Source organism: Oncorhynchus clarkii, chromosome 24, assembly GCF_045791955.1.
Source record: "Oncorhynchus clarkii lewisi isolate Uvic-CL-2024 chromosome 24, UVic_Ocla_1.0, whole genome shotgun sequence".
NCBI lineage: Eukaryota > Metazoa > Chordata > Actinopteri > Salmoniformes > Salmonidae > Oncorhynchus > Oncorhynchus clarkii.
In genome coordinates this window covers 26127597-26152339 of record NC_092170.1, presented here as the reverse complement: position 1 = coordinate 26152339, position 24743 = coordinate 26127597, and the positions used below count along the sequence as shown (strand labels likewise).

The following is a 24743-nucleotide window of genomic DNA, read 5'->3' as shown; positions in this document are numbered from 1 at the left end:
GACAGATTATTTCACTTATTCACTGTATCACAATTCCAGTGGGTCAGAAGTTTACATACACTAAGTTCATTGTGTCTTTAAACAGCTTGTAAATATCCAGAAAATGATGTCATGGCTTTAGAAGCTTCTGATATTCTAATTGACATCATTTGAGTCAATGGGAGGTGTACCTGTGGATGTATCTCAAGGCCTACCTTCAAACTCAGTGCCTCTTTGCTTGACATCATGGGAAAATCAAAAGAAATCAGCCAAGACCTCAGAAAAAAAATTGTAGACCTCCACAACTCTGATTCATCCTTGGGAGCAATTTCCAAACGCCTGAAGGTACCACGTTTATCTGTAAAAACAATAGTACGCAAGTATAAACATCATGGGACCACGCAGCCGTCATACCGTTTAGGAAGGAGATGCTTTGTTGCAGGAGGGACTGGTGCACTTCACAAAATAGATGGCGTCATGAGTATGGAAAATTAGGTGAATATATTGAAGCAACACCTTAAGACATCAGTCAGGAAGTTAAAGCTTGGTCGCAAATGGGTCTTCCAAATTGACAACGACCCCAAGCATACTTCCAAAGTTGTGGCAAAATGGTTTAAGGGCAACAAAGTCAAGGTATTGGAGTGGCCATCACAAAGCCCTGACCTCAATCCTATAGAAAATGTGTGGGCAGAACTGAAAAAGCGTATGCGAGCAAGGAGGTCTACAAACCTGACTCAGTTACACCAGCCCTGTCAGGAGGAATGGGCCAAAACTCACCTAACTTATTGTGGAAGGCTACCTGAAAAGTTTGACCCAAGTTAACCAATTTAAAGGGAATGCTACCAAACACTAGTTGAGTGTATGTTAACTTATGACCCACTGGGAATGTGATGAAAGAAATGAAAGCTGAAATAAATAATTATCTCTGCTATTATTCTGACATTTCACATTCTTAAAATAAAATGTTGATCCTAACGGACCTAAGACAGGGAATGTTTACTATGAGTAAATGTCAGGAATTTTGAAAAACGGAGTTTAAATGTATTTGGCTAAGGTGTATGTAAACTTCTGACTTCAACTGTAAATAAAGGTTAAATAAATACATCCAATAAATACAAATCCCCCAATGTAAACGATGCACATTTAATTTTGTTGTCCCCCTCACCATAGCTTTAAGCTTCAACAGAAAAATAGTTCTGGTTTGAAAGATTTGTTATATATACCCATTTGCCTTTGCAATAGAACAGTGCACAGTAAGAGAGAAATATATAAATGGTTGTAAATGAGAGTGGAAAACGGTTACAAATGAAGGGGAGGTGCCATTTTATCACCTTGGTAACTGTGATGACGTTTGACAAAAAAACTCTGCCACTCAGATAGACCTCACCTCCCCAGTGAAAGAAAAGATGCCATCAAGTCTACTCTTCAGCCATTGTATTTCAACGGTGTGCTTGTAACACAGTCATTTCGTGGATTTCAATATACGCAGATTTTAGCCATCCAGTTGAATTGAACAAAACCTAGTCTGCACACGGATTTTAAAGAAGATAATTCCTAAAATAATTGTTTTTTTTAGGGCTCACGCGATATTACATTTGCAGCAGGCTACGTGCGCGACGTGCACAGCATTCCAGACGTCGGAATCCAGCTTTCTCTCTGGCTAATTATAAAGCTAGCTACTTTGTTTATTTTCCACAAAACGTTTGTTATTAAACCAATAGTCTTTTCTCTACGGATCCGGTTTCTATTTAGATGGCAAGCTTCCCTAATTCTGTAAACGAAAATGAAATAGGTAGGTTGAGATCCTTTTCACTATCCTGCTCTGTGTTTGGGGTGGAGGGGTTGCAAACGTTAATGTTCATCTCGCTATCTAAGATACATTAACCTAGATAGCTAGCCAGCTACTATGTTACACCTTTCATCTGTCGGTGACGTCATAGGCAGTCTTACTTTATTTTCTAGTGTAGGTCAAGTCGTTCCTTCCATAGCATATATCCTATTTACTAGACTAGCGACTCACACACTACAGTCACATATTCACCATACACCCGCGGTTTATACTAGGTGCCACCACACCAAAGACAATATGGTAGAAGCTCTGTACCCACACATCGCGCGAGCAGTCGGCACACTTTGTTTCTCACGTCATTCGGTGGTGGAGGCGACGGCGGTAACTACGTTTCTGAAGTATGACTCTTTAGTCGGGGAAGCGCACTGATTTATCAGATAGCTATTGTATAAAATTGATGTTTTGTTGCAACACCTCTATTGCATAATACATTAATGTGATATATGATGTCTCATTTATATTCCAACCGAATGTTTGTTACCCACTTAAAATAAGTTGGGCTAATAATAAATAAATACAATAGTGTGTTTTGTTGCAACACTGCGTAATAAATCAAAGTGATATATGTCTCATTTAGCTACTTGGTCAACCAAATCTTTATGATACACTTATTTTAAATGGGTATTTGGGCTAATAATATGTTGTGTTTTATAGCCAACTTCATTATCATTGATTTACATGTAATGGGATGTCAAATAACAAAACAGTATTGACTCTCAGAATCTCTCAGTAAAGTTACTTTTAAGCATCAATTCTGACATTGAACGTTCATATCCAGCTACACCAGAGGTTTCTGTTTAGGGTGGTGGAACCAGCCTGATCTGTGTTTGCCTTTAGAAATAGATTGATGAATGCAGCGACCAGGCTGGTGAAATAGAATGATGAAAGCAGTGATCAGGCTGGTTCCACCAGGCAGAGGTCAGTTGGCCCCGAAGCATATTTTCTACACTATCATTCAGATGTTGCTCACAAGCACCATGTCAACGTGGTATTTGTGCTATTGTTCCCGTGCTGACCTCTTGTTTCTGTTTTTAGGTAAGGCTAAGTTCATTGGTGAACTCTTAGTGCCTGTTGCTCCCTTTGACCAGAAGTCTGGGCGAGAGACCTGGACTGTAGCCTTTGCACCTGATGGTTCCTACTTCGCTTGGTCTCAAGGGCATCGCATTGTGACGCTCGTTCCCTGGTCAAAATGCCTGAAGAATTTGTAAGTACCTGTACTGTACCTGTACATTCTTGGTCAGTACAATTGTGATCAGAAAGTAACAGGTTAGGCCCTACTTCAGAGGTCTGTTTACATTTTGAATGAGGCCTACAGAAGCAACTATTCCTTTTGAGTTTTGAAATTCAACAGTTTAACATATCTGAATAGCCTAACTAATTTGTCTGTGCAATGAATGCACTGACTGGCGTGGAGTCCTATTTGGCAGAGACATCAGTAGAGAGCAGGGGAGCAAGAGAGACAGTGAATGTGGCATGTGCTGGTGTGTTGCTGGAGCCCACTGGGTATTCATTTGGCGGCTGCCGTGCCTGTTTCATTGTCTGGTGTTTTAAGGCCCTTTCAGCGCTCCTCCATTCTTACTTTAACAGGTCGCACGGCATACTTCAACAAGAATTAAGCACAAATACTGCATTTACAACTGCCTCCTGTCAGGCCAGTGGCGGCGCTCCTTCTCTGACCACTGGAGCTGCGTCAGCCAGGCTACGCTGGCCTGTTACTCGACTTAAAAAGGAAGTAGGCTGTAGCCCCCCACTGGTACTGTATATAAATAAATAAAAATCCCCCACTGTAAAATAAAGACAAATCATTGAATGAGTACGTTTGTCCAAGCTTTTGACTGGTACTGTATTTTTATACATTGTTGCATCATTCCTGTCTCCTAATGTTTCTTACAATATGCTCTTTTGTTTTGCTTGAATATCTTGATGGTGTTCTGTACTAGATTCTGCTATTTTTAAAGCAGCAGCTGATTGTTGATAACGTAGAGTGGACTTTCATTATTGAGGAGTTCTTGGTAAACCAAGTTAGAGGAAAGGAGACACTGCTTCTTGTTATTCAGAAGTGGATATATACTCAAGGGCCTTGTGTTATCTTAGCCTATAATTTTAGCATGTTAGAAAAGCTTCTGTAAAGTGCAGTCAAACTTTTCTTGTCTTTGGCAAGAGAAAGCAACACACAGCAGCTTAGGGTTTTATTACTGTATCCTTATGTTGTAAAATAATGTAAGGTTTACTGCCATGAAGTCAACTACTTGGTGTCAGACTGTAAACCCTTCTGTAAACAATGACACATCAAATCAATACTCAAGGAAGGCTGAGGGCTATAAATGCACTTTTACATTATTTCAGGGCTACAGCCTACTTCCTTTTTATGTCGAGTAACAGGCCAGGGTAGCCTGGCTGACGTGGCTCACGTGGTCAGAGGGAGCTCCGACCCTGGTCTGGACAGGAGGCTGTTGTAAAATGCAGTATTTGTGCTTCATTCTTACTGAGCTTTGATTGGTTCTCTGATGTGTTTTTTTCATGGGGGGTTGAGACTTCACATTGTTTGAGTTTGAAAATCCAACAGTTGTATTGGAAGGGGGCGGTGCTCAGGGGCTGTATGTGGCTCACCATGTGGGTGTTTGAGTGAGAAAGACCGAAGATAACTAATTATTTAAAAAACACAGCCTTCATTATCGAGGCATCATGCTGACATCAAAATAGTCTATCCAGACTCTAAAGTCAGGAGGACTTCGAGTTAGGTGTCAGTCAGACTAAGACCTAGGTGCATCCAATCTGATTTTCTAATATCCACAACATTCTATAACACCACAGAACTGAAAATTCATTCTAGATTCTGACAGTCCAAATTGTTGTTTACAATTCTAGTTGAGTTCTTGGGCTCGTTCTAGAATATTCTAGTAGTTGTAGTTCATTACTTGTGCTATCCTTCCCTGTGAGGAGGAAACAGTGCAGTGTGCTGTGGAGCAAGCTGCCAAGGACACGTGGCATGTATTATCAGTTGCCTTTCTGCAGAGCTGGCTCTTTTTCCACACAATAAAGCCTTGTGACCTCCCCAGAACCTTTTCAACTTGTCTGAGCAAAAAGAGCTTATTGTATAGTAGACATGTTGTACTGTAGTACACTGTTTGGTATTACCTATTGGATGTTGTTGTGGTTAGCTAGGCAAGTCCTGTCTAGTGGAGAGAGATTGTTAGAAATTGAAAAGCGGTCACGGTGTAGAGATATTAATATGGGAAGATAGGCTGTCTTAGAGGAACGCATCTTTCGCAAACTATTTTGAGCCAGGGACTTTACAAATATTTTTTATAATTCATTATCGCTTTTTTAATGAACATTAATTTATTTTTTACTTTACACTAAATTAATGAATTGTGTATTTAATTGGCTTTCTTCATGGTTTGTCTGTCTGTGTTGTACACATGGGCAGTGTCGCTCTCTTCAGGGGCTGTCTGTCTATAAATGACAAAACAAAAATAATATAATTTAGTCATTATACACAATCACATTACCTGTGTTGTCAATAAAAACAATATAACAACTAGGGATGCACGATATATCGGTGAACATATCGGAATTGGCCGATATTAGCTAAAAATGCCAACATCGGTATTGGCCTGATGTCTAGTTTAACGCTGATGTGCAAAACCGATGTCAAAGCTGACGTGCATACCTATATAACGTAGGTACATGATGTAATGATGCCACGTAAAATGTTGCGCTACATGTGCAACACAGGATTCCCGACCTAGCCCACAATGTCTGTTGTGTGGATCGAGCAGGCATTTGAAGGAGTAAGGAAATTTCAGCGAGGCAACTCAAAGCCGAAATCCATTAACGGCAAGATAATGGAATTCATTGCCCTTGACAATCAACCGTTCTCTGTCGTGGGTGATATTGGCTTTCGCCGACTGGTCGAGCACCGGTACACACTACCAAGTGCGCTGTTTTTCAGATGTTGCCCTCTCGGAGTTACACAGTAATAGCGTCACTGCTATTAGCTTCACGACTGACATGTGGACCAGCGATATCAGCCCTATGAGCATGCTAAGTCTGACAGCAGAGTGGGTCATCGAGGATTTCGTACTGAGGAAAGTTGTATCTGAGAAGCTTTATGTGAGTATGGAAAATATTTTTTTTCAGCTCATGAAACATGGGACCAGCACTTTACATCTTGTGTTTATATCTTTTCTAACGCCACCGATTCTGTCGCATAACAGTGGAGTGCGCATGCCCATTCTGACTTTGTCAATGCTAACCTAACCAGTTAGCTAGCGTGCGGCATTAGTGCTGACTATTTTCTATGGAGTGAAGATGGCCCATTTTCCTGGTGAGTTGGATGTTTTTACTGGCCCACATTGGCGTATGAAACAGTTGCCATTGACAACAGTTTGCCCCTGCAACAAAACGGCCCACACAGGCTGTGAACAAGCAATTCGGTGACATTCTCTCTTTACCCTGTCGCCACCATGCTCAATGTTATATACAAGGACCGCTACTGTGATGTAGACAAGAAACAAGGTTTACATGAAATGTACATACACAGCTGGACATGACGGAAACGGACACAGTGACAGTGTGCTCCGAGGAAGAGGCTACGGACAGAGCTGAAACTTCACTGCTTGACATATATGATGAAATCCTGGATGAGAATGAAACAAATGAACAATGAAACAGCACAGCAAGTAAGTGAAATAAATAGGTTTTGATTTTGTTTTACTGGTAATGGGGACCTATGTGAATGCCAACAAAATAACTTTTTGGTGTGTGTGCAACCTTTTATTTAACTAGGCAAGTCAGTTAAGAACAAGTTCTTATTTCCAATGACTGCCTACCCCGGCCGAACCCGGACAACGCTGGGCCAATTGTGCACTGCCCTATGGGACTCCCGATCACGACCGGTTGTGGTACAGCCTGGATTCGAACCAGGGATTGTAGGGATGCCTCTTGCACTGCAATGCAGTGCCTGAGACCGACGTGTGTGTGTGTGTGTGTGTGTGTGTGTGTACGATTTAACTGTACTAGAATGCTTAAGGCCACAATTTTTTTTTATCGGTATCAGATGTTTTTGGTAGGGAAAATATCTGATATCGGTATCGGCCAAAAATGTCATATCAGTGCATCACTAATAGCAACTGAATCTTTATAAGCAAATAACGATATATCAATATATATACTATGTTAAATAAATATAATGTTAAAAGATGTTTGACTCACTCAATCATTGAGACTGGTGTACCTGCCACTTGGACAACAACAGGTCAAACCTCAGAGGGAAGGAGGAGAGGGACACAGAGGGTTTTTAACAGCCAGTCTGCTGCAATATTTAGATTTTGTTGCAGCAAGAGAGGAGAAGCCTGTCTCACATAAGTATGTAGAATGAAAGGTAATTAATGTCTTCGCTGCCATCTCGCTGAGTTGTGGGTATTCTCTGCTGCTGAACAGCCAGAATGTGGAAAGGCAAATGTCATTAAAATGAGTGTCCCGCATTCTTTTTATTCTCGCCAAATTTGAGCAGCAGTCCCATTGGTACAGAGTCCGATATAACGTCCCATCGTAATCCATGTCCCGTTATGTAGGCCTACTTGTTCAGAACACAGAACATTGGTCAAAACATTGAATCAAGGCTTAGTCCTAGAGGTTCAATAGACTATACATTTTAAAAGGACACCCATGGCTGATTTTGTGGCTCATGGGCCCAGATATCAGTTACTAAGACCTGTTTATGATGACTTCCGTCCTTAGTGGTTACCTGGAGGCCAAATTCCAATAGGGAATAATCATCAGAATATCTTTCTTAACAATATGAAACTCATGGACCAAGTTAGCCAACCCTCTCTCACCACATTAGACTGCATGTATCACTCAGTGCTCTCCTCCTGTATGTGCATAATTATTTTAGCTGTTTGGCACCTGGATCTATTGAATTCAGGTGCATTACATTAAAAAGTAATGCTACCTACATGTAACTCACGTTTCTCCCTCTCCTTTCCCTCCATTACCCTCATCTCCATTTCTGTCCCTTCTCTTTTTCTGCCCCCATCTCACTCTCCGTCTTTCCTCTTTTCCAGTGTTGGGGAAGGCTCCACCGGAGCGGGCCCTCAGCGTTTGTCGCGGCAGAACAGCGAGGGGGGAACAGTGGTGCCAGTGGGCGAGCCCAGGGAGCATACCATCGACTGCGGTGACATCGTGTGGGGCCTGGCCTTTGGCTCGTCTGTGCCAGAGAAGCAGAGTCGCTGCGTCAACATCGAGTGGCACCGTTTCAAGTTCGGTCAGGACCAGCTGCTGCTTGCCACGGGCCTCAACAATGGACGTGTCAAGATCTGGGACGTCTATACTGGTGAGCACCTGATTAAACATTTTTTATTTATTTTACCTTTATTTAACTAGGAAAGTAAGGAGGAATTCTTATTTTCAATGACGGCCTGTTCAGAGGCAGAACGACTACTAGTCCAACTCTCTAACCACTAGGCTATCCTGCCGCCCCAAACATGAACATCACGACCAGCTGGGCGGCTCTGTTTTCACAGTGCATTATTCCTAGTTCCATGTACCAATGCAAGTTATTGAATCAGTATGTCTCTTCTCAGCAGGGAGGAAGTTGAAGCCTCGTAGGGGCGTTTCTTGGATCAACTTTCTCCACACACATCCTGGGCTGTGTTTTCATTCCAGAAAATCCACTTCGCCCTTCTACCTTTTTTCACTCTCACAGATCTTATAGTTGAAAGCAGCATGGCAGAAATTGGGTGGGGCTCTTTACACCTACAGTGGGGCAAAAAAGTATTTAGTCAGCCACCAATTGTGCAAGTACTCCCACTTAAAAAGATGAGAGAGGCCTGTAATTTTCATCATAGGTACACTTCAACTATGTCAGACAAAATTAGGAAAAAAAATCCAGAAAGTCACATTGTAGGATTTTTAATGAATTTATTTGCAAATTATGGTGGAAAATAAGTATTTGGTCAATAACAAAAGTTTATCTTAATACTTTGTTATATACCCTTTGTTGGCAATGACAGAGGTCAAACGTTTTCTGTAAGTCTTCACAAGGTTTTCACACACTGTTGCTGGTATTTTGGCCCATTCCTCCATGCAGATATCCTCTAGAGCAGTGATGTTTTGGGGCTGTTGCTGGGCAACACGGACTTTCAACTCCCTCCAAAGATTTTCTATGGGGTTGAGATCTGGAGACTGGCTAGGCCACTCCAGGACCTTGAAATGCTTCTTACGAAGCCACTCCTTCGTTGCCCGGGTGGTGTGTTTGGGATCATTGTCATGCTGAAAGACCCAGCCACGTTTCATCTTCAATGCCCTTGCAGATGGAAGGAGGTTTTCACTCAAAATCTCACGATACATGGCCCCATTCATTCTTTCCTTTACACGGATCAGTCGTCCTGGTCCCTTTGCAGGAAAAACAGCCCCAATGCATGATGTTTCCACCCCCATGCTTCACAGTAGGTATGGTGTTCTTTGGATGCAACTCAGCATTCTTTGTCCTCCAAACACGACGAGTTGAGTTTTTACCAAAATGTTTTATTTTTGCTCACCGTTCTTGTGATCATTTGGACCCCACGGGGTGAGATCTTGCGTGGAGCCCCAGATCGAGGGAGATTATCAGTGGTCTTGTATGTCTTCCATTTCCTAATAATTGCTCCCACAGTTGATTTCTTCAAACCAAGCTGCTTACCTATTGCAGATTCAGTCTTCCCAGCTTGGTGCAGGTCTACAATTTTGTTTCTGGTGTCCTTTGACAGCTCTTTGGTCTTGGCCATAGTGGAGTTTGGAGTGTGGCTGTTTGAGGTTGTGGACAGGTGTCTTTTATACTGATAACAAGTTCAAACAGGTGCCATTAATACAGGTAACGAGTGGAGGACAGAGGAGCCTCTTAAAGAAGAAGTTACAGGTCTGTGAGAGCCAGAAATCGTGCTTGTTTGTAGGTGACCAAATACTTATTTTTCACCATAATTTGCAAATAAATTCATAAAAAATCCTACAATGTGATTTTCTGGATTTTTTTTTCTTCTCATTTTGTCATAGTTGAAGTGTACCTATGATGAAAATTACAGGCCCTCTCATCTTTTTAAGTGGGAGAACTTGCACAATTGGTGGCTGACTAAATACTTTATTGCCCCACTGTATGTGAAAGGGAGCAAACAAGGGGAGAGGAAATGATATGTCTTGGGTAGAGCTCAACTGGTGGTACCTCGTGTCCTAAATGGAATGTATTTAATTTTTTTCAGCAGCGGTGTCAAATTGAGCTTTTGGGGGGTTTCAGGCAGGTTTCTTTTTGCTGGGTGGGGTCAGGCACACCTGTGATATATTTTTTTTTGCATGATTATGAGAAGGTCGCTTCTGGTGACTTTTAAAAGGACATTACACGATTTAAATAAATTTAGTATAATTTCCAATTCAAAAGCGTTACAACCTTTTGCCCAATTGAGCTGTATAGCAGCTTTAAATAAATAGGCTGGAGAATGGGGTTGACCATCTGCATTTACCCAATTGAAAAACCACAAAAGACTCTGAATGCATTCAGTTATACAAATGTACGTTGTAACTTGGAACTCCAGGGTTTTATATGGATCAAAATTGGGCTTAGTATTTAGAGGTCCTTATCTTTTTTTCTGTTTTAAAGGGAATTTCCTGCAATTATACACAATGTGTCATGGTGCAGAGAGAGAACATTAAAGTTTTAAAGCTACTTTCCTGCAATTTTACACATTTTGCAATGGTTTATGATGTGTTCTTATGCTATCTAAGTGGCTCAATCATAACAAAATCAATGGGTGCCTCATGCCATGATATTTATTTTGATTTGGGTGATTCTTAGTGCTCAAAGCTCCATAATAGGTCCATTTTCTTTTCTACATACTTTTTGTAGTGGCGGCAACGATTTGAAATGAGTATAGGGGAAAACACTGGCTCTGGATATATGTTTGATTGCTGTGACATCAGAAATGAGTATAGGGGAAAACACTGGCTCTGGATATATGTTTGATTGCTGTGACATCAGAAATGAGTATAGGGGAAAACACTGGCTCTGGATATATGTTTGATTGCTGTGACATCAGAAATGAGTATAGGGGGACAACACTGGCTCTGGATATATGTTTGATTGCTGTGACATCAGAAATGAGTATAGGGGAAAACACTGGCTCTGGATATATGTTTGATTGCTGTGACATCAGAAATGAATATAGGGGGAAAACACTGGCTCTGGATATATGTTTGATTGCTGTGACATCAGAAATGAATATAGGGGGAAACACTGGCTCTGGATATATGTTTGATTGCTGTGACATCAGAAATGAGTATAGGGGAAAACACTGGCTCTGGATATATGTTTGATTGCTGTGACATCAGAAATGAGTATAGGGGGACAACACTGGCTCTGGATATATGTTTGATTGCTGTGACATCAACAGCTGCCCAGATGCAGGATTATTAGGTACTCTTTTTAGTAGCCAATCATTAAAGAGAGTCGATTTATCCCAGTCGGGTTACATAAGCCTTCCTGATGCACACAGGGCTATAATATGAGTTTTTCTAAAAGTGCCAAGAGAATGCTCATTGTTCTGTTCCAGAAATGAAACAAGGTCACCATGCCATTCTGCCCATCTCATCATCTACACACCCACCTCTAGCTGGTATCCTGTTTTATGGTCTTGTTAGGTTCTAAATGAACCTATTAAAACTCACGGACGATTAGTAAAGTTTAAACCAAGTTTATTCACCCATTGGGTCATACAGCTGCATAAGACAAATGCATATTTCCACCAGTGGTAGTATATAAACTCAGCAAAAAACAGAAACATCCCTTTTTCAGGACCCTATCTGTCAAAGTTAATTTGTAAAAATCTAAATAACATCACAGATCTTCATTGTAAAGGGTTTAAACACTGTTTCCCATGCTTGTTCAATGAACCATAAACAATTCATGAACATGCACCTGTGGAACAGTCGTTAAGACACTAACAGCTTACAGACGGTAGGCAATTAAGGTCACAGTTATGAAAACTTAGGACGCAAAAGAGGCCTTTCGACTGACTCTGAAAAACACAAAGAAAGATGACCAGGGTCCCTGCTCATCTGCGTGAACGTGCCTTAGGCATGCTGCAAGGAGGCATGAGGACTGCAGATGTGGCCAGGGCAATAAATTGCAATGTCCGTACTGTGAGACGCCTAAGACAGCGCTACAGGGAGACAGGACGGACAGCTGATCATCCTCACAGTGGCAGACCACATGTAACAACACCTGCACAGGATCGGTACATCTGAACACCACACCTGCGGGACAGATACAGAATGGCAACAACAACTGCCCGAGTTACACCAGGAACGCACAATCCCTCCATCAGTGCTCAGACTGTCCGCAACTGCCTGTTGTAAGGCAGGTCCTCACCAGACATCACCGGCAACAACATGACAAACATGACAATGCCACCAGCCATACTGCACGTTCTGCGCGTGATTTCCTGCAAGGCAGCAATGTCAGTGTTCTGCCATGGCCAGTGAAGAGCCCGGATATCAATCCCATTGAGCATATCTGGGACCTGTTAGATAGGAGGATGAGGGCTAGGGCCATTCCCCCCATAAATGTCCGGGAACTTGCAGGTGCCTTGGTGGAAGAGTGGGGTAACATCTCACAGCAAGAACCAGCAAATCTGTTGCAGTCCATGAGGAGGAGATGCACTGCCGTACTTAATGCAACTGGTGGTCACACCAGATACTGACTGTTATTTTTTTATTTTGACCCCCCCGCCCCCCTTTGTTTACACATGTTAAGTTTGAGAGGACTTACATTTTTTTGCTGAGTTTATATACCCCAATTTGGGTGGAGTCTCCTCCTCTCTAAACATGACATCTTTATTACTAGGTTAATTGATACGGGCCACAAACTGTTCCTTCTCCCTTAAGCTGACCTGACCTCTACCCCCTTCCTCACTACTCCACAGCTCTCCACCATTATCAGTGACTGCAATCATGTGATTGCCTCTCCTCTACTCAGCACCTCCCAAAGCCCCCTGGCTCCTATCCAACCTTCCCTGACCCCATATACATTCCTCCTACAGATACCCATTAACTTCTGGTGTAGAAACTAGACTATGGCACTCCTCATGCCTCTAGTATAACTGATGATTAACAATATTTAAAGTTTAGAAATCCTACCCATCAGGCTGTGTTGGAGACAGTCAGTGGGTGATATAATGTGTTGACGTTCATTTTAGCCCAGCTGGCTGTCTGCTTGCACCTCCTCTCCTCCCATGTTTTTTACTGACACACCTGAATGATGATGTTTGCCCACGGCCCCTCTCTCCCTGCTGCCAACACAGTGCTGATGTCACAACCCCGCTAGGCCCCCCTCTCTCCTAGACTCATTGGTTCTCTCTCCCACTCTTTCTCTCACACACCTACAGTTGAAGTCAGAAGTTTACATACACCTTAGCCAAATGCATTTAAACTCGGTTTTTCCCAATTTCTGACATTTAATCAGAGTAAAAATTCCCTGTCTTAGGTCAGTTAGGATCACCACTTTATTTTAAGAATGTGAAATGTCAGAATAATAGTGTAGAGATTTATTTATTTCATCACATTCCCAGTGGGTCAGACGTTTACATACACTCAATTAGTATTTGGTAGCATTGCCTTTAAATTGTAAAACGTTTCGGGTAGCCTTCCACAAGCTTCCCACAATAGGTTGGGTGAATTCTGGCCCATTCCTCCTGACAGAGCTGGTATAACTGAGTCAGGTTTGTAGGCCTCCTTGCTCGCACACACTTTTTCAGTTCTGCCTACAAATTTTCTATGGGATTGAGGTCAGGGTTTGATGGCCACTCCAATACCTTGACTTTGTTGTCCTTAAGCCATTTTGCCACAACTTTGGAAGTATGCTTGGGGTCATTGTCCATTTGGAAGACCCATTTGCGACCAAGCTTTAACTTCCTGACTGATGTCTTGAGGTGTTGCTTCAATATATCCTCATGATGCCATCTATTTTGTGAAGTGCACCAGTCCCTCCTGCAGCAAAGCACCCCCACAACATGATGCTGCTACCCCCGTGCTTTATGGATGGGATGGTGTTCTTCGGCTTGCAAGCATCCCCCTTTTTCCTCCAAACATAACGATGGTCATTATGACCAAACAGTTCTATTTTTGTTTCATCAGACCAGAGGACATTTTTCCAAAAAGTACGATCTTTGTCCCCATGTGCAGTTGCAAACCGTAGTCTGACGTTTTTTATGCAGGTTTTTGAGCAGTGGTTTCTTCCTTGCTGAGTGGCCTTTCAGGTTATGTAGATATAGATACTTTTGTACCTGTTTCCTCCAGCATCACAAGGTCCTTTGCTGTTGTTCTGGGATTGATTTGCACTTTTCGCACCAAAGTACGTTCATCTCTAGGAGACAGAACGTGTCTCCTTCCTGAGCGGTATGACGGTTACATGGTCCCATGGTGTTTATACTTGCGTATTATTGTTAGTACAGATGAACGTGGTACCTTCAGGCATTTGGAAATTTCTCCCAAGGATGAACCAGACTTGTGGAGGCCTACAATTGTTTTTCTGGGGTCTTGGCAGATTTCTTTTGATTTTCCCATGATGTCAAGCAAAGAGGCACTGAGTTCGAAAATAGGCCTTGAAATACATCTACAGGTACACCTCCAATTGACTCGGATGATGTCAATTGGCCCATCATAAGCTTCTAAAGCCATGACATCATTTTCTGGAATTTTCCAAGCTGTTTAAGGACACAGTCAACTTAGTGTATGTAAACTTCTGACCCACTGGAATTGTGATACAGGGAAATAATCTGTCTGTAAACAATTTTTGGAAAAATGACTTGTGTCATGCACAAAGTAGATGTCCTAACCGACTTGCCAAAACTATAGTTTGTTAACAAGAAATGTGTGGAGTGGTTGAAAAACGAGTTTTAATGACTCCAACCTAAGTGTATGTAAACTTCTGACTTCAACTGTATTTCACTCCTGGCTCCAGTGATCGCGGGGAATTCTGACATCGATCCAGATCTCCAGTTCACTTTATCAAGAACTGATTATTCTGGCTTTGCTTTCTTTATTTCATGGCTGAATATTGCCGGTGGCATTACTTTTGTTAGGATTTGGCTTCAGGTGCAATTAGGGTGTTATTGTAATAACTATTATAATAGATTATTATACCCCAATTTAGAGTTGTCAACTGTTAGCAGACTATTTGAGAATAGCTACTGTAATTGAGTCCCATTCTCCCCTCAATGGAACCAGTGTTTGGACTGAGTATCAGGAAGTAACAAATTGCAGGGTTTAATTCAGGATTACTCTGCTTTCAACTATTGTGTGTCAGTCTATCCAGAGGGTATTCTGAGTCACTTTGACTGTCAACACCAGGACCAGCCTTTGAAATAGAGCTCTCCTGGTCTCCAACTCATCATGTAAAGAAAAGAGCACAGTCAGTGGGACTAGTTGTTACATGAAGAATTCATTTGTGGCCGCCCTCTTTCTTTCCCCTCTTAAATATTTATTTTCTATACTCTAACTATTTTTTTCTGTGCCTCTGTACAAACTGACAGTGCTCTGGTTACTTTTCACATGGGTGTGGAACCCACACTATTCTACACCCCACAGAGGGAATAAAGCAAATTGCAGCTCTGTGGCATTTTAATCCACAAATCATGACAAATTACCCAAGGCTGTGTACACAGAGGTGGTGGAGTTGACCTACAGTAACTCGTCTGTGCTGTGTATCTCATTAGCTTTATTATTAACTCTGGGGTTGTTTGCCTTTACAGGAAAGCTGTTGCTGAATCTCATGGACCATACAGATATAGTGCGAGACCTGACTTTCGCCCCTGATGGCAGCCTCATGCTAGTCTCGGCATCCAGAGACAAAACCCTGAGGGTCTGGGACCTGAAAGATGACGGTAAGAACACTGAGCCCTGAGGAACACCTTTTTATTATCTTGGAACTGAAACCAGTTTCCATGCTTGTTAACATAGTTATTGTTTTTGTTAGAGATTTGTACAGCTGTGCCAGCAAGCCACACAGATCTGTTGAGGTCAAGATTATTATGATTCATGCAGATGTTGTTTTTGTGTGTTTGCCTTATACACATCCACACACGAAGCTGAAGAAGTAGGGAGCATGCGATAAGTTGCTTTTGTTCCAGTGGAATGAGCTACTGCTTCTGGCGGTTCCACCTTGAAAGGCCCCTCACTCCCTGCATGCGTTCTAAGCTCACATGAGCAGAGAATGTTCAAATTGGGCCCAAGTCCAAGGTCTCCTGAACAAAAGCCTAGAGGAAGGCATAGCCATGGCATGGTCTGACCTAGTTTCTCCTCTATTGACTAACACATCTATTTTATCTGTGCATTTTCAAATGACACAATCAACATATCCAAACGCAAGCAGTAGGAGCCTAGTCTCCAGAGCCTAATTGGAAAAACCTACATTTTACTATCTAAGCCCATTAATTAAAATAGCCCAGTTATCCCTATTGAAATCTTGCAGACAATCCTATAAACCTTGGAAACATCATCAGCAGACATTTGTACTGTTACTTCATCACAATAATAATTTCTTTAAAGCAAATAGTTTGTGCATTTTTTCGTCACATGTACATGTCATAACAACCTGTGATGCTGTGTTGTAGGCAACATGGTGAAAGTGTTGCGGGGTCATCAGAACTGGGTCTATTGCAGCGCATTCTCACCAGACTCCTCAGTCCTCTGCTCTGTCGGAGCCAGTAAATCAGTACGTACACCTGTTCCCCTTTCTCTCCCTTTTGAGATGAACTGCTTCTCTGTGTGCTATTGCTTGTCTAGTTATGCTCAATGACCTACCAATGAAACACTCCCACCTTCCCCCCAACTGAATCTTGACCGTTATGCTTGGTGTCATGACTAGTTCAACAACCCTGCCTGTAGTTCGGTTTGGCTTGGTTTGAAATAGCTTTGGTATTGTAATATGCATGTAGACTAAACAAATGATCACACACCTTTTTGTAATAGTTCCGGTATTTATCCTCCATCTACAATCCAGCTCACAATCTAAACTGTTAATTCGATGCTTTAGAATGTGGGATGCAGATTGCTATGCTTTATTTAATGACCTTTGAACCTCAATGCAGACCAAAATCATTCAACGAAATGTTCTAAATATTTTTGGATTTCCCTTTTTGATAAAAATCTACCTGGTATTTAGTAAAGAGTATGCAAGGAGAAAATGAGATGGTTAGCTAAGTGGCGTAGTCCTCAAAATGGCTGCCCAGCCAGTGCGTGATTGGACCCAATGACTTCAGTCACAGATGTACACTTTGCAAGAACCTCATTAACATGCTAGTAGTTAGTTACTGTAGCCAGTTCCACCCTTCTTGTGCAGGGTGCAGCTAGATTGTTGTTAGGCTGTGTGTCCATAAGTGTCTTGCTTTCCCTGTCACAGGTGGCAGGTGTGTGAGTGTTTTTGAAGGGAGGGAGCGCCGCGCTGACATAAAGCAGCCGGTGCAGACGGCTGGCTGGTGGCACCAGTGCCACTACTACTGCCGGGCTGGGACGCACTGTGCCTCTGCCCAGGGGGCAGGGCAGCCTTGCACCTACCTGACCGCAAGGTCTCCCGTACGTAGGTGCTGCTGTCTCCATGTTTGTCTACCTCCGCTGTCGCAGTTCCTCCTTTTATATCAGTTCTAAAACAGTGATTTTAAAACTGCAGTAAAGTAAATACTTCCCACCCACATGGTCCCTTACCCCTCTCCTTCACCTCCTACTGTCCCTCCCTCCCTATCTCACCTCGCCCCCCACTCCCAAATGTACTTCATTAGAAACCCTACCTATTATAGCATACCTTAACTGACATTTTGTTAGGTTAGGAGTTTTTGTCAGTTCAATGTCAGTCTCGCCCTCCCACAGTCTCTAACTTGTATGAATGACATTGTTATGATTATTTATGTCTCTCCATAATGAGGAGGTTAACATCAGTTAATTTTAGTTTGATATCCTTAGTTCTCCATTATCCTCCTAACTTCCATGTTTAAGGGCCAGTCAGCACGCCCGTCTCTATTGTGGCCGCCCCGCTCAGCCCCTTTAGTAATGGAGTTAGTGTGCAGGGGTCAGGTCATTGTTGGCGTAAATGAGAATTGAAAGGACTCTTTGTGGCTCTGCAGACTGCCGTCATCCCCATAAATGTCTGCCTTTGTCCCAAACACTCCACCAAAATGAACATGGACTATGTTGGAGTTGAAAAAAACATGAAGTAAGTTAGTGAATTCCCTGTTGCCTCATAATTGGCCAAAGGGCAGTATTTTCCTCACGGAAATGTCCCATTTTGATTAGCATTTGCATATTTATTTGTTAAAACAGAGAAAACAAACCTAACGGTCAATCATTTTCTGTGACTATAGTGGGAGAGGAAGAACAGTCTCTCATACAGAATGACTGGAAACCAAAACACATACTCGTCATAGTACAAAAAAACAAAACTGCTAATACATTCAAACTGAACTCTAAATTGCTTGAACAGAAATTTTATAGAGAACTGAGCCTCATTAAAAACGCCACAGAAAACAAAGGAGGCAACTGTAACTGTCTGCCATTTTGGAGCAGATTTTCCAGTCACTGGCAGCTGGCTGTCTTATAAACTGTGGAGTGGTGTAGCTTGCCTAAAATGCAGGCAGTAGCCTCATGCGTTGGATTCCTTTCATTTCACACTAACGCTAGAGGAGGGAGTAGGAGAACATTTTGAACTGAAGTAGCACCCAGAAACCATTGACTTGTTTGTGGAATGGCATTTTCTACTTTAGCTGAAATGTTGCACTTTTGCTCAAGTGTAATGTTTGCAGAACTCCTTGTGACGTTTTCAATAGGCCTATACAATCTTGTTATGGTTCTAAAAGTTACAAGTTCAACATCACTGTTAAAGCCCCTCTAGAATTTGAGTTTAATTAGATTTGCTCTGTTCTGGTCAGTTTAAAGTTTTAACAAACAACAAGGCATGTTCCTCTTGCGCATGCATTACATTGCTCTGGAGCAAAGGAACGTTCAAGGCTTTATGGCTGACTGTTGAAAACCGTGTGCACATGTTGCAAATGTGTGTCCAAAGGCGTCACCTTTTGGCCATCAAATGTTTTTTTCTCTTGCAGTATGTCTCTTCGTAGGCTTCCACCGGAGGTGCGAGTCTTTTGTAATCACAGTGAACTAGAACTCTGAAAGGGGAAACCAGTGGAGTAACATTATGTTACCTTAAGTTACTACTTGTTTTATTTTCTTCTTTTTCTATAGACTTAAAAGTGTTTATATTGAGAACGTTGTAATTGGATATTAATGTTTAAATGCTAGCCTACGTCAAGAAAACTACAATTTATATGGAGCACTATTTTAGCAGCTATGTTAAGAAACCAGATGTGCAGTGACATGCATTTTGTTACATAACATAGAATTGCTGCTTGAGTAGCATGTGATTTATTTTGTGCATTGTTTGGTCTGTAGTTCAACACATAAGCCATAAAATGACACTGAGCATACAAAGTTTTTTCTGTTTATTTCTTGTTTTATTTTTGTTGCTTAATTTAACTACTTGTAATTTACATGACATATGTTTTGACAATTTATGTCAGTAGTTTTTAAGTTAAGTGTTTTAAGTTGTTTAAAATGCTTGTCCCTGCATAGTGTTATTCCATTGGCTCTAACATGAACCTCTTCCTTCTGTAGGTGTTCCTTTGGGATATGGATAAATATTCCCTGATCCGGAAGCTGGAGGGTCACCATAATGACGTGGTGTCCTGTGAGTTCTCTCCTGATGGCGCCTTGCTCGCCACCGCTTCCTACGACACCCGCGTCATCATCTGGGACCCCCATGTGGGCACTGTGCTGCTGGAGCTAGCGTAAGTCACAGACACCAGGAACTAGGGCAAAGCAATGACACAATGATGTTGTTAAGACCTTGTTGAAGTTTTCTTATCTCTGCGTTTTTCTCTCCTTCAGGCACCTGTTCCCTCCCCCCTCGCCCATCTTTGCAGGAGGGGCCAACGATCGCTGGGTACGTTCCGTAGCATTCTGTCATGACGGGCGTCACATCGCCAGCATCACTGACGACAGGTAAGGAACAAAGGCTGAGACCTGTGTCGGGTGCATCAGAAGGGTCCAATAAGGAAAAGCTCAGCTTTAAAAATGTTTGAGATTCTTATGGCTACTTGATCGATCCTCTCTCTAAGGCGTTCTCTTCTACCACACGTGTAGAGCGTGGCTGGTGTAGATTTGTAAGTTTGTGTTGGCCATAGCTGCTTCACCAAGCTCACTTGCGCTGTCACACTTCACATTGTACATGGTAAACTGCGTGCCCTCTGCTGATGAAAAAGTCTTAGTTTTCTGCAGGAGCAGAGCGCTGTGAAGCAGAGGGGGAGAGAGAGAGAGAGAGGGAGTCACGGCTCTTAATGGGGTCTGAGTGAGAACAGAGCTGTTGCAGCCAGGCAGGGCCCCCTTTGGGAATGGGTCACATGACGGCCATTAATCAACCGCTGACGCCTTGCTTCCTTCTCTCCTTAGCCCTTCCCTTCGTTGGTTAGGCTGCTAAGTGTTTACCAGTGCGAAGGCAGTGCTTAGAGGGAGAGGAGGAACAAGTCTCACAAAATGGCGGGGACAAAAAAAATTCTCAGCCACATCTGCCAAGATTAGTTTATCAGAATCATAAAACACAGGACGAGATGTTAAAAACTGTCCATTGTGCCAATAGATGGAATGCACTCGCATGAGATTTGCCGTGATGTTGACAGAGTGGCATGGGAGGTTTATTTCTTAGACTGGGTTAAGATGTCAATTTTGGGACACATCCTCAGTAGTGTGCCTTCGAATCAGTGGGTGTTTCTGCCTTTAATCACTAAACACTCTCATCAAAGGTGGCCAGCTAAAGGGTGATCAAGCCTTAGCTTGTGTCCCATGCCCAATTAAGATCTCCCACGGGACTATGCAAGGCAGGGGCGTCCTCTTCCCTGAGCCAGTCCGACAGCTGACCGCATACCTCATATGCCCTCCTCAAGTTGGAGGGATCTGAATTGGGTTCTCAGGTGGGGGTGGGGGGTCATGAAGTTATAGCCCAGCAAGGGTCCTTCCGTTTAATCCAGATCCACTGGCTGCCTCTTTCAGCTGCTTGAGAAACTGCTCTGACGGTCTGCCGCAGAGCCTGTCCATGGATTCCAAGTTCTTTCAGCAACCTGATGGTGGAAGAAGCCACAAATCCCCTGCATCCCACTTCAACTGGCCAGACTTTTGCATTCCAGCCACGCTGAGTTGCGTCTGCTGCCAACTCTGTGTAACGCAGTTTCTTACGCTCGTAGGCCTCTTCAACAGAGTTTTCCCACGGGACTGTGAGCTCTATGATGTACACAGCCTTTCGTGAAGGGGACCAGAGTACCATGTCTGGCCTAAGGTTGGTAGGAGCAATCTCAGGTGGAAAAATTAGTTGCTGGCCAATATCGACAAGCATCTTCCAGTCCCGGGCCATGGCTAGGTGTCCAGTTTCTGGCTTTGTAGGAGGATACTTGGGCCTTTTCTGTCCCTCCCGGATGAATGTTGCTGTTTTGATGGGATTGCTTGTTTTTGGAGGTAATGAATTGGTTGCACTCCTCTTGGTCTCAAGTGCTGCAGCCAGGCTCTTGAGGACCTGATTGTGCCTCCAGGTGTAGCGGCCTTGTGAGAGGCTGGTCTTGCAACCTGTCATTATATGCCTGAGAGTCGCTGGAGCTGGGCAGAGGGGGCAGGTCGAGTCCTCGCCATACCATTGATGTAGATTTTTTGGTGATGGAAGCACATCATAAACAGCTCTTATGATGAAGCTGATGTTGCTTGCCTCCATTTGCCAAAGCTCACTCCAGTTGATCTTTCTCCTCTCCAGGAAAAAGAAGAGAGATAGGATGAGGATAAAACATTTTGAATTTGAACAGTTACATTTGATTTAATAGTGAAAATAAACCCTTTTTAAAATTTTGAAGCGGAACAATATGAATTCTACATTCTTTCAGCCAGCTTGTTTTGGCTCTAATGCAGTTCCCATGTGATCTGTGTCAGCTGTGTCTGACCAGCGCCCTTCTTGCGGTCTATCTCTCCCTCTTTATTTTGTCCTTCTCTCTCTTCTACACACCCACTAACTCATTCTGTCCATCCCTCTCTCCCCAGAATGGTGCGTTTCTGGACCATTGATGAGAAGTCTCCCAAGGCCATCGCTCCCCTCATTAATGGCCTCTGTTGTGCCTTTTCCATTGATGGGAGTGTCTTAGCAGCTGGGTGAGGCGCACACACACTCCTACACACCTACCTACACCTCTCTAGACACACACACACCTACAGTGCCTTGCGAAAGTATTCGGCCCCCTTGAACTTTGCGACCTTTTGCCACATTTCAGGCTTCAAACATAAAGATATAAAACTGTATTTTTTTGTGAAGAATCAACAACAAGTGGGACACAATCATGAAGTGGAACGACATTTATTGGATATTTCAAACTTTTTTAACAAATCAAAAACTGAAAAATTGGGCGTGCAAAATTATTCAGCCCCCTTAAATTAATACTTTGTAGCGCCACCTTTTGCTGCGATTACAGCTGTAAGTCGCTTGGGGTATGTCTATCAGTTTTGCACATCGAGAGACTGAAATCTTTTCCCATTCCTCCTTGCAAAACAGCTCGAGCTCAGTGAGGTTGGATGGAGAGCATTTGTGAACAGCAGTTTTCAGTTCTTTCCACAGATTCTCGATTGGATTCAGGTCTGGACTCTGACTTGGCCATTCTAACACCTAGATATGTTTATTTTTGAACCATTCCATTGTAGATTTTGCTTTATGTTTTGGATCATTGTCTTGTTGGAAGACAAATCTCCGTCCCAGTCTCAGGTCTTTTGCAGACTCCATCAGGTTTTCTTCCAGAATGGTCCTGTATTTGGCTCCATCCATCTTCCCATCAATTTGAACCATCTTCCCTGTCCCTGCTGAAGAAAAGCAGGCCCAAACCATGATGCTGCCACCACCATGTTTGACAGTGGGGATGGTGTGTTCAGCTGTGTTGCTTTTACGCCAAACATAACGTTTTGCATTGTTGCCAAAAAGTTCAATTTTGGTTTCATCTGACCAGAGCACCTTCTTCCACATGTTTGGTGTGTCTCCCAGGTGGCTTGTGGCAAACTTTAAACTACACTTTTTATGGATATCTTTAAGAAATGGCTTTCTTCTTGCCACTCTTCCATAAAGGCCAGATTTGTGCAATATACGACTGATTGTTGTCCTATGGACAGAGTCTCCCACCTCAGCTGTAGATCTCTGCAGTTCATCCAGAGTGATCATGGGCCTCTTGGCTGCATCTCTGATCAGTCTTCTCCTTGTATGAGCTGAAAGTTTAGAGGGACGGCCAGGTCTTGGTAGATTTGCAGTGGTCTGATACTCCTTCCATTTCAATATTATCGCTTGCACAGTGCTCCTTGGGATGTTTAAAGCTTGGGAAATCTTTTTGTATCCAAATCCGGCTTTAAACTTCTTCACAACAGTATCTCGGACCTGCCTGGTGTGTTCCTTGTTCTTCATGATGCTCTCTGCGCTTTTAACGGACCTCTGAGACTATCACAGTGCAGGTGCATTTATACGGAGACTTGATTACACACAGGTGGATTGTATTTATCATCATTAGTCATTTAGGTCAACATTGGATCATTCAGAGATCCTCACTGAACTTCTGGAGAGAGTTTGCTGCACTGAAAGTAAAGGGGCTGAATAATTTTGCACGCCCAATTTTTCAGTTTTTGATTTGTTAAAAAAGTTTGAAATATCCAATAAATGTCGTTCCACTTCATGATTGTGTCCCACTTGTTGTGGATTCTTCACAAAAAAATACAGTTTTATATCTTTATGTTTGAATCCTGAAATGTGGCAAAAGGTCGCAAAGTTCAAGGGGGCCGAATACTTTCGCAAGGCACTGTAGGCGTGTAGAAGTGTGTGTGTGTGGAGAGGTGTGTGGAGAGGTGCAGGTAGGTGTGTAGGAGTGTGTGGAGATAAGTTTGTGTTTATGTTTATGTTTGAAGCCTGAAATGTGGCAAAAGGTTGCAAAGTTCAAGGGGGCCGAATACTTTCGCAAGGCACTGTAACTACACCTCTCCAGACACACACACACACACACCTACCTACACCTCTCCAGACACACACACACACACACACACCTAACTACACCTCTCCACACACACACACACACACACACACACACACACACACACACACACACACACACACACACACACACACACACACACTCCTACACACCAACCTACAGCACTCCACACACACACCTAACTACATCTCTCCACACACACACACACTCCTACACACCAACCTACACCACTCCACACACACACACACACACACCTAACTAAACCTCTCACACACACACCACCACACATCCACACACACACACACACACACACACACACTCCTACACACACACACACACACACACACCACTCCACACACACACACACACCTAACTACACCTCTCCACACACACACACTCCTACACACCTACCTACATCTCTCCACACACACACACCTACACACCTACCTACACCACTCCACACACACACCTACCTACACCTTTCCACACACACACTCCTACACACCTACCTGCACTTCTCCCCACACACACACACACACACACACACACACACACACACACACACACACACACACACACACACACACACCTAACTATACCTCTCCACACACACACACCTAACTACACCTCTCCACACACACACTCCTACACACCAACCTACACCTCTCCACACACTCCTACACACCTACCTGCACCTCTCCACACACTCCTACACACCTACCTGCACCTCTCCACACACACACACACTTCTACACACCTACCTACACCACTCCACACACACACACACCTAA

General features: G+C 43.0%; 1 protein-coding gene across 1 annotated transcript in view; it reads left to right on the top strand.

Annotated features, from left to right (window-relative positions):
• The first annotated feature begins 1406 nt into the window (after positions 1–1406).
• LOC139383131 (WD repeat and SOCS box-containing protein 1-like) overlaps positions 1407–24743 on the top strand; it is a 37154-nt gene continuing 13817 nt past the window's right edge. Inside the window, exons 1-8 of the mRNA XM_071127478.1 lie at positions 1407–1771; positions 2864–3032; positions 7900–8168; positions 15610–15741; positions 16471–16571; positions 19520–19692; positions 19793–19906; positions 21980–22087. Of these exons, the coding sequence (XP_070983579.1) occupies positions 1732–1771; positions 2864–3032; positions 7900–8168; positions 15610–15741; positions 16471–16571; positions 19520–19692; positions 19793–19906; positions 21980–22087 (1106 nt within the window). The 5' untranslated portion in view covers positions 1407–1731. The remainder of the gene's footprint in view (positions 1772–2863; positions 3033–7899; positions 8169–15609; positions 15742–16470; positions 16572–19519; positions 19693–19792; positions 19907–21979; positions 22088–24743) is intronic.